Source organism: Galeopterus variegatus, unplaced genomic scaffold (assembly GCF_000696425.1).
Source record: "Galeopterus variegatus unplaced genomic scaffold, G_variegatus-3.0.2 Scaffold8388, whole genome shotgun sequence".
Lineage (NCBI taxonomy): Eukaryota > Metazoa > Chordata > Mammalia > Dermoptera > Cynocephalidae > Galeopterus > Galeopterus variegatus.
Genome location: NW_007734499.1, coordinates 52,044 through 72,280, shown reverse-complemented (window position 1 = coordinate 72,280; position 20,237 = coordinate 52,044). Strand labels below are relative to the sequence as shown.

At 38.1% G+C, this 20,237-nt stretch overlaps 1 protein-coding gene across 1 annotated transcript in view; it reads right to left on the bottom strand.

Moving 5' to 3' along the window:
• Window positions 1-20,237, bottom strand: part of LOC103608396 (disks large-associated protein 1-like) — a 35,713-nt gene that overhangs the window by 7,565 nt on the left and 7,911 nt on the right. The window contains exon 3 of the mRNA XM_008592833.1: window positions 11,933-12,173. Coding sequence (XP_008591055.1) covers window positions 11,933-12,173 — 241 coding nt within the window. The remainder of the gene's footprint in view (window positions 1-11,932; window positions 12,174-20,237) is intronic.

The window sequence follows — 20,237 nt, the reverse complement described above, 5'->3', positions numbered from 1 at the left end:
CTGGCCTCCTAGAATGAGTTTGGGAGAATGGCCTCTGTTTCAATTTTTGGAACACTATGAAGAGAATTTGTATTAATTCCTCTTTAAGTGTCTGGTACAATTCAGCAGTAAAGCCATCCAGTCCTGGGCTTCTCTTTGTTGGGAGATTGCTGATTACTACTTTAGTTATGTTGCTTGTTATTGTTCTGTTCAGGTTTTCTATTTTTTTCTTTGTTCAGTCTTGGTAGTTTGTATGTGTCCAGAAATTTATCCAAAATGGTTTTCAAATTTTCTCTAGGTTTTCAAAATTTGTTGGCATATAGATGTTTGTAATAATAGTCTCTAATGATTTTTTTTGTATTTCTGTGGAATCAGTTGTAATGTCTTCTCTTTCATTTCTAGTTTTTGTTATTTGGGTCTTTTTTTTGTTGTTAAAATAGCTAATGGTTTGTCTATTTTGTTTATCTTCTCATTTAATCAACTTTTTGTTTCATTGTTCTTCTGTATTGTTTTTTGGGTCTCTATATCATTTAGTTCTGCTCTAATCTTAATTATTTCTTTCTGTCTACTAATTTTGGGATTGGGTTGTTCTTGTTTTTCCAGTTCTTTGAGGTGCATAGTTAGGTTGTTTACTTGAAATCTTTCTATGGTTTTGATTATTGCTATGGACTTCCCTCTTAGTACTGCTTCTGAAGTATTCCACAGGTTTTGGTATGATGTGTCTTTGTTTTTGTTGTTTTCTAGAAGTTTTTTGATTTCCTGTTTAGTTTCTTGTTGGACCGATAGGTCATTCAGGAGCCTGTTGTTTAATTTCCATGTATTTGTATAGAGTCCAGCATTTTTCTTGTTATTAATTTCTATTTTTAGTTCATTGTGGTCTGAACAGATAGTTGAGATGATTTTAATTTTTTTAAGGTTATTGAGACTTGATTTGTGGCCTAACATGTGATGTATCTTGGAGAATGTTCCCATGTACTGATGAGAAGAATTCTGTAGTTATTGGATGAAATGTTCTGTAGATATCTGCCAGGTCCAATTGGTCTAAGGTATAGTTTAAATCCTGTGTTTCTCTGTTGATTTGTTACCTGGATGATCTGTGTAATGATAAGAGGGGAGTGTTCAGGTCCCCCACTATTACTGTATTGAGGTGTATCTCTTTCTTTAGGTATAACAGTGTTTGCTTTATATATCTGGGTGCTCCAGTGTTGGGTGCATATATATTTATGATTGTTATGTCTTTTTGTTGGATTGATCCCTTTATCTTTATATAGTGGTCTTCTTTGTCTCTTTTAATGGTTTTTGGTTTAAGTCTATTTTATCTGATATAAGAATAGCTACTCCTGCTCATTTTTGGTTTCCATTTATATGATATATCTTTTTCCATCCTTTCATTATTAGTCTGTGTGGATCTTTACTGGTGAGATGAGGCTCTTGAAGACAGCATATAGTTGGGTCTTGCTTTTTGAACCAATCAGTCTGTGTCTTTTGAGTGGGGAGTTAATCCACTTACACTTAGGGTTGTTATTGAGAGGTTTTGTCTTACTCCTGGCATTTTATGGCTTTTTGTTTAGATGTTTTGAGTATCATTTGTTCCCTTCTTTTCCTTTGATTATTGGTCTTCAGTGTTTGTGTGTGTGTGTGTTTAGGTGGTAAGATTTAGTTTCTCTTGTCTTTCTCATTTGCATTTGTGTTTTACTGATGAGTTTTTTTCTTACTTGTGTTTTCATAGTAGTGATTATTATTTTTTGGATTCCAGATGCAGGACTCTCTTGAGAATTTCTTGCAGGACTGGTCATGTGGTGATGAACTCCCACAGTTATTGTTTGTCTGGGAAATATGCTATTTCTCCGTCATTTCTGAAGGATAGACTTGCTGGGTATAGTCTTCCTGGCTGGTAGTTTTGTTCTTTTAGTATTTTGAATATGTCATTCCATTTTCTTCTTGCCTATAGAGTTTCAGCAGAGAAGTCTACTGTTAGTCTAATGTTGGCTCCCTAATAAGTGACTTGACACTTTTCTATTGCTTCTTATAGGATTCTCTCTTTGTCTTTGAGCTTTGTCAGTTTGACTATAATTTGTCTTGGAGATGATCTTTTTTGGATTGAAACTGTTTGGAGATCTTTGAGTTTCCTGGATCTGAAGGTTGTGTCTCTCCCTATACCTGTGAAGTTTGCCATTATTATTTCATTGAATAGATTTTCAATGCCTTTACCTTTTTCCTCTTTTTCAGGAATACCCATGATTCAGATGTTTATGTGCTTAAGGTTGTCTGCTAGCTCTCTTAGAGATTCTTCACTGTTTTTCATTCTTTTCACCTTTTTTTGGTCTGTGTGGTTATTTCACAAAGACCTTCTTTGAGTTCAGAAGTTCTTTCTTCTGTTTGTTCTCATATGCTGCTTAAGCTTTCTGTTGTGTTTTTTATTTCACTGAATGTGTCTTTCAGTTCTAGTAGTTCTGCTACATTCTTTTTAAAGGTATTAATCTTCTCTTTCTAAATTTCATTCTTCATATCCTGGATATTTTTTCTCATTTCACTGTGTTGTCTTACAGAGTCCTCTCTTATCTAATTGAGTTTCCCTAAAATAGTTACTCGGAATTCCTTTTCAGTCATTTCAAGGGTTTTCTCTTCTATAGGGTCTGGTACTTGAGAGTTACCGAATTCCTTTGGTGGTGTCCTATTTTCTGATCTTTTTGTATTTCTAAAATCTCTACATTGATTTTTGGTCATCTGGTAGTTCAGTTGCTTCTTCCATGACTCTAGAGTTGACTTTGAGGAGAAAGTCAACTCATCCTCTTTTCCCAGGCTCCTTGTGTCAGTGAAGTCAAATATGTGGGGTGCCACGTGCACAGTGGTCATGGAAGTTACTAAGGCAGTGAGCCATCCTTGCAACAGTATTAGCTGTGGAGGTGGCTGTTGTAGCCCACCTCTGGGGATGCTGTGTGAAGCCTTATGGCAGTGCTGCGATGTGCAGAGTTCTGCCTTCTGCACAGGCAGGGTGAGGGTCTGGGTGGGTGGCTGGCCTGTTCTCCTGCCTGCCTGGGTGCCTCCGTTGTCAGCATCCAAAAGTGTCAATTTGAGTATAGATTTCTTTAGTCAGATCCAAAGACTAAAGATGCTTTATTCATTATCAACGCTGTCCAAGTTTTCATCATCTCTTAATAGCCTCTATATCCTCTGGTCCTCTTCTTATTCATTCTCTGTTGTTAAGATGGTCTCAAAATCCAAATCCAATCATGTTGTTTCATGCTGTCCCTTCCTCCTACTTCATTCAAGCCCTTCAACAACTTCTCTCACTGATTTTATTAAACTTTAAAATTTCATTGTGGGGGAAAATATGTAATAGGATGTCAGACGAAAAAAAAAATTCAAGATTGACCTTGAAGACAGATAGTATGACAGTCCTACCCGGAAATTCAGGATGAGCTTCTGTCTTGATCAGATCTGATACCTCTTGTCAGGGATACATCTCTAAAGCATGGAACTGGTTAAGCAATATTAGTTTCAATAATATTACGTATTCCCTTGAAACCAAGGAATATTCTAGGGATAAAAAACATTAAACTTTGATAGTTTGTCATATATTTAGAGATAACTTAAGGCTAGTTATTTTCTTCCATAAGTTAAATTAGAAGTTATTAGAATTAGTTTTCTCAATACTGATAATTGGAAGAAAACGGTAAAAAAAATTCTTTTCTATATTGGTGGAATTTGCATGTCAGTAGAACACCAATAGATGGCAAAGGAAGCTTTCAGTGTGTTAATACTTACACAATCACTGATTTGTCATTAAAATAAAATAAGAATGTTTTAAATGTCAATATAGTAAAATCATGGTACTATTTATTTTGATATTCTCTGTTTTTAATCAAAGACACTTGGCAACAGTAAAGGTTTGCCCTAAAACCATGACAGAAAGTCAATGGCAGGAGTAATAGTCAGAAATATAAAACTTCAGGTTCTGGATTTACCACCTGGAGCTAAATAATGTTGCTACCAAAGTGGCTTTGTAGGGTTATCCAATTGCCAGCATTAATTACATGTACAGTTTCCAATTGCTGTAACTTGCTATATTTGTTAAAGTTAAATATGAATTGAATGAGATAACTCTGGACTACAAAGCCTTTTAAAAATAGGAGCTTCTTCCATTATAAAACAGTATCTATGGAGATCTCATAAGGGTAAAAAGATGAGTTTTTAGTTCTCATGTTTTCACTTCATTAATTTTTTGAGAAATTTCCCATAATAAATATTCATATTGAAGGAGCCTGACTTTCTAATTCGTGTTTTCTGATTGACATTTGTAACTGGGTTATGAATGCCCATGCTTTTGCTTTACAGCTCAAGCAAGATAACAGTCAGATCAGGATTAAATTATTGTAGGAATTTTTTACTTAACCCAAGGGCAGAGACCCCAACCATTTCATCCACCACAAAACAGACTTTGCCACTTGTTTAGTTTATCCATGAGTTGGACAAATTCTTTCTTTTTTTCCATTCAGTGCTGTCTGACAATACCATGACTAGATCAAGGGATTGGATATTTGATCTTTTATTTTATTATTTTTTTTCCTTTTTGTCTTTTTTCGTGACCGGCAACGGATCGCAACCCTCAGTGTCGCGCCCGTACCGGACCGGGACCGGCAACGGGATCGCAACCCTCGGTGTTGCCCCCGCACCTCGCTCAGCCAGTGAGCGGGAACCGGTCTGTATGTGGGATCCGAACCCTCGGCGGGAGCGCCGCCGCGCTTCCCAAGTGGCGCACTGTAGCAGTGTGCCACTGGGCCGGCCAGATATTTGATCTTTTAAATCTGTTATAATGTCAAAATGAGAAATGTGTAAAATAAAATTTTGGCTTTTTCTTTATTCATGCTAATTATTTTATTTTAATGACAAATCCATGATTGTGTAACAATTAACACACTGAAAGCTTCCTTTGCCATCAACTGGTCTTCTACTGGTGTCAAGTTGTGTAAACTCTCTAAGTCTATTTTTTTCCCCTGTATTATGAAGACAATAATATCACATACATTCCATGGAGTGTTCATTAGGATTACATGAGATAATCTATGCAGCTGCTCATAATGCTTGCCAAATAAGTGAGTACTCAAAGGTTAGCTATTATCATTATTATTAAACTAAGCCAGATGGAGAGATTTAAAATTGAAGCCACGGTAGAGGCATTCTAATTTGTAACCGACACAGTGCTTTCTTATTCATTGTCTCATTCCAGCCCCACAACCCTAAACGTCAGTGTTTGCCACAGGACACCCCCTGGGATGGGCGAGGGGGGCTTGTTGGCCGTCTGCAGAGCATGGCCCCCCAAGGCTTATAATCACCTTATATAAATCATCTCTTGGGCGATCCGTTCCCAAGAGGTGATTTATATACTTCAGCACAACTGGAGGAGATGGAAGCATATGGTAATCTTCAGATTTAAATCTTGCTTTATGTCTAATGGAACTTTCGCATTTTTATGACTTTATATTAGACTATAGAGGAAACCCACCTCATGTGCCCCAAAGAGGAAAGGAAAAATTATAACCAAAGTCTTCTGAAAGTTATCACTGTCATTTTCTCAGATGTAAAAACAGACTTGGACAAGTTATCTCACAAGAGGAGTACATTGTGTCACAAACCTTGCCTTTTTTTTTTTTGTCTGAACCTCTGAGGATGGGGGTAAATGGATATCTTCAGTTCTACTTGGAAAGATCCAAAGAAGGAAACCTCATTCACAGCAGGACCAGGAACCAGTCCAGGTAGTATCTGATTATTTATTATTTGATTTTTATCTTGAACAGAAAAGAAAGGTGCTTTGTTCCAAAAGCTTCTGATTGATATCTGTCCCTTGGACTTCTGAAACTTTCCCTCTTTGCTTTATAAAAAGAGTCTATTGATTAACCTAGTGCCTGGCAAAAAGAAGTGAGCTTTCTCTGAACTCTAAGAATTCTCCAAAAATGGTCATTAATGCTGGTAAGAGAAACAGCCTTATAATCACATTTTACACATGAAGAAATTGAAGTTCAGTTTAACTTTATAATCATGGAATAACTAATTTGTAAAGCTGGGATCCAAAGGAAGAAAGGGCTATTTGCTGGGAGTCCTGAGTTTTTTTGTTCTGACTTTGTCTCTAACTAGAGACCCACCACTACTATGGGCTTTAGTATCATTACCTTGAAATGGGTTCAGTGGATTAGAGAGACACAGTAAACTTCTTCTGTAAAGAGCCAAATAATAAATGTTTCGGCTTTGTGGGCAATAGAGTTTCTGAAGCAACTGTTCAACTCTTTAGAGTGAAAGCAGTCACAGACAGTATATAAGCAAATGGGTGTGACTGTGTCCCAGTAAAGCTTTACTTACGAAAGCAGGCTGCAGATTGGATTTGGCCCCTAGGCTGTAGTATGCAGACTCCTGGACAAGATAATGCAAAAGTTTCTTTGATGCTAATATTTTGATTCAACTTGTTTTAATAGCAATGTAATTTCCCTAGGAAAGTCAACTTAATTATTTAGTCATCTGTTGATTATGCAGTTTGTGGAGTGCTTAAGTATTTTTCTGCTTCTTCTCTCTCCTTTCTTCCTCCATTATTGAATGCCTACTATGTGTACTGCAAATATAAATTACTATGTTAATATTATTCTGGTCAAAGTCTAATGTATTTCGGGTTTTTGTGGGGGGCGGGTAGGATGCAGGGTGTATGGGATTGGAGTGTAGGGTGTGTGAAGGTAGGTTAGATGTGGTCTCCTGCCTGCGATGACAGACTGGGAATGAAGACGCAAACCTGCAGGAGGACTCTCTGAGCATTAACTCTGACCTCAGGTGATCAAAAGACTAACTGCCTTTGTTATGGTAAGCAAGACTTGAGTGTGTCAAAGCTGCCAGGTATGGGAGAGTGGTGCTGTATGAATATGGAAAAGTGTGTTTCTATTTAGGGGAAAATATGATCTCTCCTGTTAGCAAAATCAAACTGCAAATATGCTGTTAACTGTGGTCTCAAGTCATACCCACGAGTGCAAACTGTGTTGACTCCCTGGCTGCAAAACACTGGCTGCTGTCCCAGGAGGGATGCTGTACCTTGGGCCCTTACTCCCCTTCCTGGAGGGCTAAGTGAAGGACAGGCGACCAGTATAACTCCTAATAGGAAAACACTGTAGCATATAGTCCAAACATCAAGAGCAATAGTGTGGCAAATGAACCTAGTAACTCTTCATAAAAATTATATTATTCCTACATAAAGCTTCTTTGAAAATCTTGCAATTTCAAGGTGAAGAATTTTCTTAAAAGACCAGAGAATCGTATATGATGATAGTCTGCCTGTTTCTGTCGAAGAGTATTATTTTTGTTCAAGTATTACGCTGGCTTTAAAATAATAAAAAACAATAAATGCTTATCTTAAAAATTTCCCTCTCTCCATTCCATCTGACTCTCCACACCTACAACTTGCTAGGTAACCAGTGCAAAGGATTTATTTTGTGTCCTTTCTGGGTTTTTTCCCCATACAAATGTGTGTCTGTACCCTTCTGGGTGTGAGTCCACTTACGATTATTATACGATGCTTTTTGCCTATTCAGGCTACTGGTAACACTAGATACAAGTCTGCCCCGCTACAATGTGGTAAAATGCCTGTCATAGGTCCTAGAAAATGTTCAGCACAGGAAACAAAAAGAAAACACACTCTTAAATGCATGTAATTGCATTGGTACATTCCATAAGAGGCAGGTTTAATTCAATACTCTGAAGTGAAGGTCTGGGTATATTTCAGGTGCCTAATTCTAGTTTCACCTAAAATATTCAGACAACGGAGGCAAGGGTGCTTATTTTCCCACAAAAGCGAGGATAATCACCCCATTTTTTCATTTAAATTTCCTACAGTAGCTCTAATCTTAACCTAATAGTCCCAGGTACGATAGTTTATATAAAAACTTGTTGAATCCATTGCATGGAGAGAGATCTGGGTGCTTGAATTGCTCTCAGTATAGATTTCAGGCTGAGAGAATTGTACGATTCTGTCATAATTAGATAAGCCAAAAAGTCAATAAATCAAAGGAAGCATATGTCACTCTTTAACTTGGTTCCTGATTTGCCCTGATTGGCTGAAATGTCTCAGTTCATCTTTGATCACCTGCTAATAGCTACAGATCCCTGCAGTCATTTAGAGCTGAGCCCACCTTCATGACTCTCTCATGTGGCATTAGACTCTTCTGTGGACTTTTGTCCTTGATTTCATTTTGCTAATATGAATAAAGGACAGCGCTGGAAGAGAAAGGCTTAAATAGTATATTTTGTTGAAAATCTGAACAATTAAAATGCGCTGACAAAAACGAAGGACTAAGAATGGGTTTTTTTTTTTTTTTTTTCCTTTTTGACTTTTTTTGTGTCCGGCAACGGATCGCAACCCTCAGTGTCACGCCCGTACCGGACCAGGACCGGCAACGGGATCGCAACCCTCGGTGTTGCTCCCGCACCTCGCTCAGCCAGTGAGCGGCCGGTCTGTATGTGGGATCCGAACCCTCGGCGGGAGCGCCGCCGCGCTCCCAAGCGGTGCACTGTAGCAGTGCGCCACCGGGCCGGCCAGAATGAGGTTTGTTGTGGGAAAGAATTATATACATAATAACTGCAGTTGACAAAAATGAAAAATTTTTTCAGGACAAAGGGAAGTTTAGGAGAAATGGAATCTGTTGTGAGTATCCAAGAATAATGAGCAAAGGGAGAGAAGCGAAAGGAGAAATCTACAGCAATTCCTACTGCACCAGATATGCATTTGACCTGTGTACACAGGGAAATTGTTAAAATTAGAGCCAAGTCATTTTCTGATTTCCATAGATGAATGCATTCTTTCAAAACTGAGTAGGTCCTGTGAGAAAATCACTTTTCTCAATTTTCTACAGGAAACTGTATTCCATTCAACGTAAGAAGGAAACCAGTATAATATAAAACTGAGATTATCTGAGGGAGAAAAGGAAAGAGAAACTGTGTGTGTGTGAGAGAAGGGGAGAGGGCGAGTGATCTTACAGGAGTAATAAGGCGGGGCGGAATAAAGGATATAGAACCTTACTGTATCATAAAATAATGCTTTTTAAAAAAGGAACATATATATGGCATAGAGAAACTGTGAAAGTTGAAACCGGACCTCTTAAAGCTGCACGCTTAAATATCTGATGGGTTTACTAAAAATCTACTATAATGGTTTAGTGCTCAAACTTACCTTTTTTTTTTATATAATTTTTAATCTTTACAGGACTGTAAAGATCATTTATCATAATGTTATTTTGGCAATTAAGGGTGAAGTCAACAGCTGCCCTGTGCAAAAACCCTGGCATTTTATGCCTTGCCACCCCCAAGGGCAAGTCACATCTTCCTCTTCCTAAATCCTCACCGGGGCAGCCACGCCTGGAGCCTTCCCTCCCAGACAGCGGCAGGTGGCCCAGTACTCAGGACAAGAGTCATGGAGCCCAAGAAGCAGCGGACGCAAGCACCTTGTGCAGTTTTCCCTGGCTTGTCCGTGGTGTGTGTGTTCTCCCACGCAGCTAGAGTCGCTCAGATTCAGCTTAGATTCTAAACGGAACCGAGGCAGGACAGAGTAGGGGCGCGCCCCAGGGAGGCTGCTCATAAGTGTTCAGTCTGGATCGGCCAGAGCCGGCGTACTAGGTTGGACAGGGCGCAGAGCTCGGCCATTGGTAGTTTGCACGTGGGACAGAGAGGACGGAGAAGGTCGGGGGCGCTGCTCTGGCGGAGACGCGCACGCACCTTCGTGTGTACCTTGGCTTTGGGGTAAAGCCCCGTGATGTTCCATTTCTCTACCTCTCTCTGCCTCTCACTTTGCCGGTCCATGAAAGAAGAATTTTTCATGGATCAAGAACCTGGATATGGCGCCCTGTAACAGAACAACACAGGACACACTCCCAGGCCCTGCACATCTCTTTCTCTGATAGGCTTGTTGGATTTTTAGCAAACATTGCCAACACTACAGACAGTTATGTAGTACAAGTATTTCCCATGCAATAGTTGGGATATACTACAAAATTATTTTCTATTTGCCTGAAATTCACATTCAACTGGGTGACCCTATTTTCTTTGGGAACCCTACTTTTTGAAGTCTGGGAGTCTCCACAGTCTCTGGAAGGGTCTTAGGAAGGTCAGATCTATGGGTGTTTGGAGTGAAGAGCATGGGATAAGAACTGGGGCAGAAAGATAAGGAAATTGTCTCAATAACAAAAACACAAAATGAGCAGAGAAAAGCCATTCTGCGTGTGTCTCCACTTTACCCACAACACTGCTCCCTGAAGGGGAAGGAGTGAGCCAGCAGCCCTTTCCTTCCTGACTGTTCTCCTGAGTGCCCACCTTGGCACGTCTACACGAGGATCTGCATTTTGTGTATCTAAGGAGCGATTTCAGCTGGCAGGCCATGAGCTCGTTATAGAGAGGAATGGACAAGACACGGCAAGGGTTGTGTGTGGCATGGGGGTGGTGAAAATGGGAACCACCACAAGACAGTGATGTGCTAAAGGCACAGGGCAGACCTTCGAAACTACACTTTATGAATGTAAACACACATGTAAATATGACCATGGTTGATTTATTTTAAATTATATATTTTTCTCTTCACAAATCGATCTTGTTTAATCTATTAATCTCCTCTGTGGCTGTTCTTGTTTCCTAGAAAGCAAGAACATATGTCCATCTACTATCTCTGGTCTAGAGATGGCAGTCAGGGTCATAACCCTGGAAACCCCTGCTGAGCCACTGAGATGTCTAGAAACATCTCTTTTTCTAATCCTGAGATCTTAAGTTTGCAGTGGTCAAGAATGAACTTCTTTTATTTAACCTATCATGGTTTTTCAGAAAAATTCCTATCTCAATCCCATATTTCTAGTTAGGAAGATTTTAACTCAGGTTTGAGGACTTATTAACTCTCAAGCCTGCAAAGTTCTAGGCAGCATGATAATTATTGACATGTGATGCACCTAGAACTAAAATTGAATAATCCAGTATTATGGCACAGACTTTTCTTTCTAATTTATTCATCATTATTTAATCTTATTTCTAGGTTTGATGATCTTCTTATAGAACTACTCTGTATTGGAATTGTGCTGAATTCAGTCATAAAGTTAAGCCTAGTTACGATGAAGATTTTCTTCTTGGAACTCAAATATTATATATATGCACACATTGTCATACATAGCCCAAGGCTATATATTACTATGCAAGTTCCAGTGTCATGGAAACTAGTTAAGCTGTTCTGTGCCTAAAATCTACTGATAAAAATACAGTTTAATCACATAAACCTAGACATGGTTTAGAGGGAAAAGGAGGTGCTATTTATACACAATAGTCAGAAGGTTTTAAAACAATGAAATCAATCTGTTTTCTGTTATAAAAAAAGAAAACTAAAATATTCAGTCAATATCACTGGGTCATCCATTTCTTCCTTCTTATTTTCTTCTAGTGATATATCAGGTCTTTTGGGATAGTCACTCTGTGTCTATCTTGGAATTAAAAAAAATTCCAATTTTGTGATGCACAGTAAGCTGGTGTAGGTTCATTTAGAGTCACAGCCCTCCAAGTCTGAGCCTAATTATGGAGAGCTGGAGGCTGCTGGGATCAGTTTGCTGGCTCCTGGGATGCTGTGCGGGGAGTCTAGAAAGACCTCCCGCTGGGCTGTCCCTCCCTCATGGTGCTATAGTTGCAGTTTCCCCTGTAGATACCTGAGATGGGGATGGGAGGGCAGGGGTGTGTAGCTGTGGCCCGAGGCGGGGATAGAGGCAGGTAGGAAATTCAGGCCTTTGCTTTGCAGGACATGGGTGGTATGTTGTTACCGGCAACCGTGTGTGTGTGTGTGTGTGTGTGTGTGTGTGTGTGTGTGTGTGTGTGTGATAACACCAAGGGTACGACTTTCGGGACAGTTGTACCCTAACCAGCACAGAGCCCCGGCAGGGGGCACGGCCGGGTCACTCACCCGTGCTGCTCTGGATGGTCCTCACGGTGGTGGTGGTGCGTGGCGGGGAGGACGACCTCAGGGACACGCACTCGTCGTCCTGGGAGCAGCCCTTCTCGATGGCCCGCACGTAGCTGTGGCTCCGCATGCGGAAGCAGCCGGGCACGGGCAGGTCCAGCGCCTCCACCGCCTGCGACTCCAGCTCGCTGAACACCGACTCGCACACGGACTCGAACTGCCCGTTCACCTCCATCTCGCTCACCTGCGGGCAGACACGGGCGCTGTGACACTGGCAGTGAGATGCTTCACCTCTCCCTTAGGCGTCTCCAAACTTCAATCCCCCGAGGACAAAGCAGCGTCCGATTACATTAATTTCTAATGCATTTTATGTCCTCTATGTTATAGACTGCAACTAAATGGCATCTAGCTTATCATTCCAAACAATCCATTATATTTTAGAGAAAAAGAGCTTTCTTTTCAGGATGCAAGGAAATGTGGAGCTGAGAAGTCTCATTCCAGTGCATGCTGAGGTGATCATTCTTATTTACAAACGTGAACTTGGAGGACGATGTTATTCGTCCCTGGACAAAATTCATGTATTTCAGTGTAACTGCCTTTAGCACAAACACTTTAGAAACTGGTATTTTTATTGTGACTTTTGAAGTGACTAGTTTGTCAAATAATTTCAGTGCTGACTGAAGCTTAACTTAGTGCAAAGTATGGAAACATGCCCTATATTTTCTGGCAAGATACCCACATTCTGCACAAAAATAGACTAAAATCAGGTATGTCAAAATCTTGAAAAGCACTTTGAAGATTTTCAAACTATTTACAGGTCTTCCCCTTCTTTATAAAAAGCTGATATGGTCCACAAATTGTTTATAAATGTGTTTAAAAATCTTTGAAATGAGGCCCTCTTTTTTTTTTGAGAAATCAACTTTTATTGATTTATATTCCTTTGTGTATAACTCACCATGGGTTTAGCAACACTTAAGAAAAAAATAGCCTGACTAGATGCTCCAATCAATTTCTCACTTTGTAGCTGACTTGCTAGAGATTTGGAAGCTTTTTCAATTTTCTGTTACCTTTCAGGACTTCTAATCTCTATTTTTCCTAATACCAAATTCATGAGTAATTAGAAATTTAACAGATTAAACTACAGTTAAGTTTAGAACGCTTACCAGAAACTATTACAATGTTGGACTGTCTCTTCATTTTATGTTATCTGAAGCTGTGCTCCAGTAATAGCTAATTACTTTAAACTTCAGATAAAAGTGACTAATTACCTGAAGGCATATAAGTAGAAAGAGACATGCATTTCTTAATAAGAATTCCTTACAGTTTAAAATAGTATTTGCGCATCCTTTATCAAATTTGCTATTTAAAATCCCTGCACATTTTCAAGGCTAACAACTGTATGTGTCCATATTAAAAAATTATATCTACTTGTTTTTTTAGGAAATACACAGACATACATTTAGAGGTAAAGGCATGTGATATCTGCAACTAACTGTCAAATGGAGCAAAAGAGAGAGAAAGAGTGAACAAGTGAGCCAAAATCTTAACAATCAATGAACCTGAGTCTGAGTCAAGGATAGACAGGAGTCTTTGTATATACACGAGACTCTTTTGTAAGTTTGAAATGATTTCCAAGTAAAAAGCAAAGTATATATGTATGTATGTATACGTAAATGTGCATATATGGACACATAATTTATTCAGTTTTCCCTTTTCATCGACATACAAAACATCGCTAAGAAACAGTAAAACATGTATCCCTGTCAAGGTAGCACCATTAAACTTTGATGGCTATCTTTCTAGAAAGTAAATATGCCCCTTCCCCTATTTTTGATAAAACTTCAATTACAGAGTAAATATAAGTTTGCAACTTGTTCATTTGTTTTTTACTTAACCCTCTAGCTTAAATTTATATTTGTAATAGGATTCTTCTTCATTCTCTTTTAACCTTTTATTATACACAGATACAGAAAACCTTACAAAATAGCTTTATAAGTTAATGAATCATAAGGCAAACACCCTTGGAACCACTACCCAGGTCCAAAACACAACTTTTCCAGGTACCCCAGAAGCCTTCTCCATGCCCCATCTGAATCACAATCTCCACCCTCCCTTAAACAGTAGGTAACTAATAACCTGAGTTTTAGTGCAATCTCTTCTTTCATTTCTCTGTTTTTTTTTACCCAAGTGTAGATCTTGGACCCGACAGTTTAGTCTTACCCATTTTCAAAATCTGATACATCTTTTAATTCACCTTTAATATACACTTCTTTTTATTACAATTTATCTATTGAAGAATCTGGGTCTTTTTTTTTTTTTTTGGTGGCTGGCCAGTCCAGGATTCTGAACCCTTGACACTGGTGTTACTAGCACAATGCTTTCCTAAGTGAGCTAACCGGCCAGGCTGAATCAGAGTCTTTTGACCCATAGAGCTTGCTGCAATCCGTATTTTGCTGATTTCACACTTATGATGGAGTTTAGCATGTTCCTCTCTCTTCTGTATTTTCTGAAAATTGTAAGCTGGATTCACAGACTTGATCAGACTCAGGTTCAATCCTTTTGGCAAGACTAGAAGTCATGTGGCTTTTTTCTTTTATCAGGAGGCACATTATGTCTGAGTTATCTCTCTTTTTATGCTGTTAGAAGTCATTTATGCTCAGTGCCTAGGTCTGTTAATCCATTGGGGATTGCAAAATGGCAATGTTCTAATTCTAACATTACTTTACAATTACTAGTTGGAATATCCTCTCATATTACTCGGTTACTTAATGGTTTAGTTCTTATGGGAATGGCAGAATAAATGCCTGATCTCCGCTCCCCCTTTTACTTATAATTTTTGAGATAATACATTTGTTTCCTTTTATCTTCCAAAGGTGATCAATTAATTTTTAAAAATATCAAAATGAACTCATAGGTTTAAACATATTTGATGGTTTTTAATCCACTTTGTTATTCTTAGTGAACTCAAATTTGTCCCATCTTTGGCCAGTGGGAGCCTCTGAGGTTGGCTCCTGAGTCCTTTTGACATGAAACTAGCAGCTTTGACAGCTTCCTTGACAGCTGGTATGACAAGATATTTCAAACTTATCTTATACCTTCCTCACTCAGCCCTGGAACTAGTATGTTTCTCAAAATCCCTTTCTTCTTCTTCTTCTTCTTCTTTTTTTTTTTTTACTGAAACCTAGTTGATTGTACATGTCTGTGGGGTACAGTGTCTAATATCAATACCTATGTACGATATGTGACGTTCAAATCAGCATAATTAGTATATTCAACATTAAACAAGGTAACCATTTTTTGTGGCTCTTTACCAATTTCTTGCTAACTCCCCCTCCCCCTTTCCCATGTCTAGTGGCCTCAGTTCTGTTCTCTCCTTTTGAAAGTTCAACAAATTATTGTGATTGCTGTATCTTTCTTTCTTTCTTTTAGCTCCCACTTATGAGTGAGGACATGAGGTATTTCTCTTTCTGTGCCTGGCTTATTTCACTTAACATAATTTTCTCTAAGTTCATCCATGTTGCTGTGAATGGCAGAATTTCATTCTTTTTTACGGCTGAGTAGTATTTCATTGTGTATACATACTACATTTTCCTTATCCAGTCATCCACCAATGGATATTTAGGTTGGTTCCAACTCTTGTATATTGTAAATAGAGCTGCAATAAACATGGGAGTGCAGGTGTCCCTTTGACATGATGATTTCCATTCCTTTGGGTATACACCCAGCAGTGAGATTGTTGGATTGTACTTCAGTTCTACCTGTCATTGTTTAAGAAACTTCCACACTGTTTTCCATAATAAGCTCCTTCCTTTCTTCTTTTAGGAGGAAGTGGTATTATAAGAACACAGTCTAGGTACTAGGGAGATTTATTGTCATCGCTACTGAATTAATCATTGTTCCTAGGCCTTTTCAGTGGGCAGAAGTAACATATGAATAGATCCAATTCAAATGCAGACTTACAAGGCTTTTATGTAACCTCTTCTACATTATAATTATATCTCTATTCCATACTAAAGATCTTGGTTCTCAAGGACACAGGAGATGATGAAATTGGAATATTGTACAATTGTTCATTTGCCTCATTCCACAACAACCTCAGAATAACAATACTAATACTATATAGAATAATTGAAAATAGTTAACAATTTTATATTGCATCTTCTCTCAGTGTAAAATAGTCGTGCTATATTTACATTGTCATAGCATAAAAGCCTATATGGTTTCTTGTCTCTGAACCCTCATTTAGTCTTAGTTCTACAAATAACTATATATTTATGGTTTGCTAATAGTTGTTATGTCCGGTCATTTTGGTTGTCTACAGCTCATTGTTAAGTAAATTCCTCAGGATCAGCTCATGGAAACAATAAGTGTTCATCCTTTTATATCTGAAAGCCAGATTTTCTGGATATAAAAGTCTCTGGTTCACAATTTTTTTCTTCAGTATTGTATATTAAAATGTTACTCCCTTTCCTTCTGGCATAAACTATTGTTGTTGGAGTCTGCTGATAATTTAATTTTTATTCTTTTTAAAGTCACTTACACTTCTTGACTAGACATCTAAAGTTGTTTTTTTAAAAAAAATTCTTTAAAGTCCTTCAGTCCTACTACACTATGTTCCAGTGTTGATTGTTAGGTCAATTTCTCAGGTACATGGTATATTCTTTTTGTATTCCAATATATGGTTTCAAATCATCTTTTAATTCCAGGAAAGTTATTTTTAAAAATAAATGATTGCTTTTATTATTTGTTCTGTTCCTTTTCTTTGATTTTCTTCTTCTGGGACTTCTATTATCTATAGATTCAATTTCCCTTGACTACCTTTGATATTAATTTCTCTTGAATCCTTTCTACCTCTCTTTTCTTTTTGATTCTAAAAATTTCCCTCTGTTTGAGCTTCTGTTTTTCTTAGTGTATTTTTACCTTTGTAGATTTTACTAACTTACTTTCTAAAATAATAGCAATTCACACTCCATTCAGCAGGTAAGACAGAGTATGTTTTTCAGCATGGTTACCAGAGCTGAATATGAGCCATTTTTGCCACTCTGATGAGTTAAAAATGATATTGTGTGGTTTAGATTTGCATTTGCCAGCCTTCTTGTATGTATGAACACATGTTCCTATACTGATTGCCTTTTGTATTTCTTTTTCATTGATTACTAATTCATTAGCTTTGTCCAAGATTCTTTTGAGCCGTTTATCTTTTCTTACAAATTGGTAGGAACACTTTAAGCAACTGAAACATTAACTGTTTTTCTTAATGCATTTAAATACTCCCCTCACCAATTGTATTTTAACCATATGATGTCTTTGCCACACAGAAATATTTAATTTTATTTAGAATAGATGTTAATCTTTTACTTTATGTTTTACAGAATTCTTGTTTTACTGTAAGTAATAATTGTCATCATAATAACATACACATTTTTGCCTAAATTTTATTTTACCATTTTTTGTTATTTTGTGTTACTGCTTAGATTTTAAATCCAGTTGGATTCATTTTTATATGGGATGAAGGAAGAGTTTAATGCTCTTTCTACAATATAGTGGACAATTCATTTGAATTATTTGAGCTTCACTTTCCTCATCTGTAAAATGAGTACAATAATACTACCTCACAGGCGTGCTTTAAGGATAAAAATAAAATAATGTAAAAAAATGCATATTTCATTTTTAGGCTCATGGCAGACACTTCATAAATAGTGGATATTATTTTGTGAGACAGTGTAGTGGGAAGAATGAGATAGACAAGTTACTTCCAACTCTTTGAGACTGAGTATTGTAAATTAAAAAATGATCTTTCTCACAGAGTTGATGTGAAATTAATGAGATAATATGCAAAGCTGCTTGCATGTATCAGCTGACCAGTAAATGGTAACTACTCTATTGTTATCATTTCCATAGTTAATACTACTATTATTAGAAATATTATTGCCACCAATAACGGCAGGTATTGAAGTAACTTGCACTTTCTAGGTTCTGTCACTGACTAGCTGTTACCCACAGACACTTAATTCATCTGTGTTTCCATTTCTCTGTGTCTGTCTGTCTCTCTCTCTCTTTCTGTCTATCTGTACATGAGTATATACACATATGCACACACACAGTGAGGGGATGGCCTAAGTCAAAGTCACAGCTAAGCTGTTTGTGTTCCACTGAGCACACCAGCTGCCTAGTTACATTAATTTTAAAAAATAATGTAGAAACCTAACATGTTGCCAGACATGCTTATGGGCTTCTAGTTTGCCATTCCAGATGAAAATACTTAGGATTTGGACTTGAAATAAATTAAGACATAAATTAACTTGGAAATCATAGTTATTACATAAAATATTTAAAAAATATTTGACTTTCTATAATTCTTTCTTCTCAAGGATTGCTTTAAAAAGCCCCATTTTTACTAGATGTATAGATAGTAAAAATATACAGAAAGAATAAACATATGAAAAGATGCTCGGTTTTTCTCTGTCATCTAGGCAGGGGTCTTTTTCTTCTATGGGTTATGAAAGATTGAAACAAACAATTCAGTTATTATAGAATAATTTCTTGCTGTACGTTAAAAAGCCCCATTTTTACTAGATGTATAGATAGTAAAAATATACAGAAAGAATAAACATACGAAAAGATGCTCGGTTTTTCTCTGTCATCTAGGTAGGGGTCTTTTTCTTCTATGGGTTATGAAAGATTGAAACAAACAATTCAGTTATTATAGAATAATTTCTTGCTGTACAAAATTTTACTTTGATCTTTCTAAGAGTCTCTGATGAGTAATATGTCAGGCTTAAAAGAAGACTAGGATAGAATGCACTTAAGTCTTATGCTGTTCCAGCTTCTACTAATGATCTATTCCAGAGACCAGCTAATATCAGAAAAGGCAACCCCTTTGTGAAAAGTTTCGAGTATATAAGTACATGGTAGTAATGCTTTGAAGAGAAAACTGTACTCCTTTGAATAATGACAATGTTGCAACTGTATTAGGAAATTTAAAATTATCCTTAAAGATACTGTGCTACTTGAAAATTGAATATAGAGCTAGAAAAATGATGTATCATTAGGAATCCATTTAGGATGGCCATTTTTTCAGTATCTTACCTAAGGCCAAGTCATTATAACATGGCTTTGCAGTGCTTGACCTGACAGAGCACTGAGGCTCTCATTTGCCTGGGTGGTGATTTGTTGATACCTTACTAAGCTGTCACTGGAAAGTGATGTTGTCCCAAGGAAGGTCAGACCTGCAGCATAGGGACTAACAGCAGTCAGCTGCATAGGCAAAATATCCTGCTAGGGAAAATGACATGTTTCCTTGTTTTAAACCTGTTAAGGTTATGAAAGTCACAAATGTGTATAAATATTTTTTCACTAAGTTTTTAAACCCACTGATGTATTCTGCATGTATGACAGCTGGATTTATAGAATATTTTACAATTCCCAGAGACGATGTGATCATCCGGCTGTGCAAAATAAAAATATGCTTCAAGAAGTTTTAAATATTATATTATTTATTGTGAAAAAAAATAAAAGGACAAAGCAAGTCTAAAGTACACCAAAATGAGGCTCCACTATTTTTCTGAGAGTTGGGATAGCGCATCACATCGGATAAGCACTGACTGGCATGAATAGGCATGCATGCTCTCAGAGATTTCTTTAAAGTAAAGAAATGCAGGATGGGTCAGAATTGGAATCCCACATGCCAGCTTTCCCCAGCTCCTTCCCTGCTCTGCCCTCGGGGCCTGGCTGTAGCCCCTGACTTTGCTCTTTAAGATTCCATTTAGAGAAGGGAGCTCTATTTTGATGGCGGGGACAAAGTGAGAACAATGGTCCTATTTCAGGGTCTCATTCTGACAGTCTTCGGTGATCAGCCTACAATTTCATCATTTTTTTCTAAAATACATTATTCATTTCATCCACACTGGCACTACTATCACCACCTCCATCACCACCACCATCACCATCACCACCACCATTACTACTACCACTGTCACTGTCACCATCCCCGCTGTAACCATCACGACCATCACCACCACCACCATCACCACCACCACAACCACCATCACCATCCCCCATCACCACCACCGCCATCACCACTGTCACTGTAACCATTGTGACCATCACCACCACCCACCACCAAGACTGCCATCACCAGTACCATCACCACCACCACCACCATCACTACCACCACCATCATCACCACCATCACTGCTACCATCGTCACCCCCATCACCACCACCACCACCATCACTACCACCACCATCATCACCACCATCACTGCTACCATCGTCACCCCCATCACCACCACCACCACCACCACCAC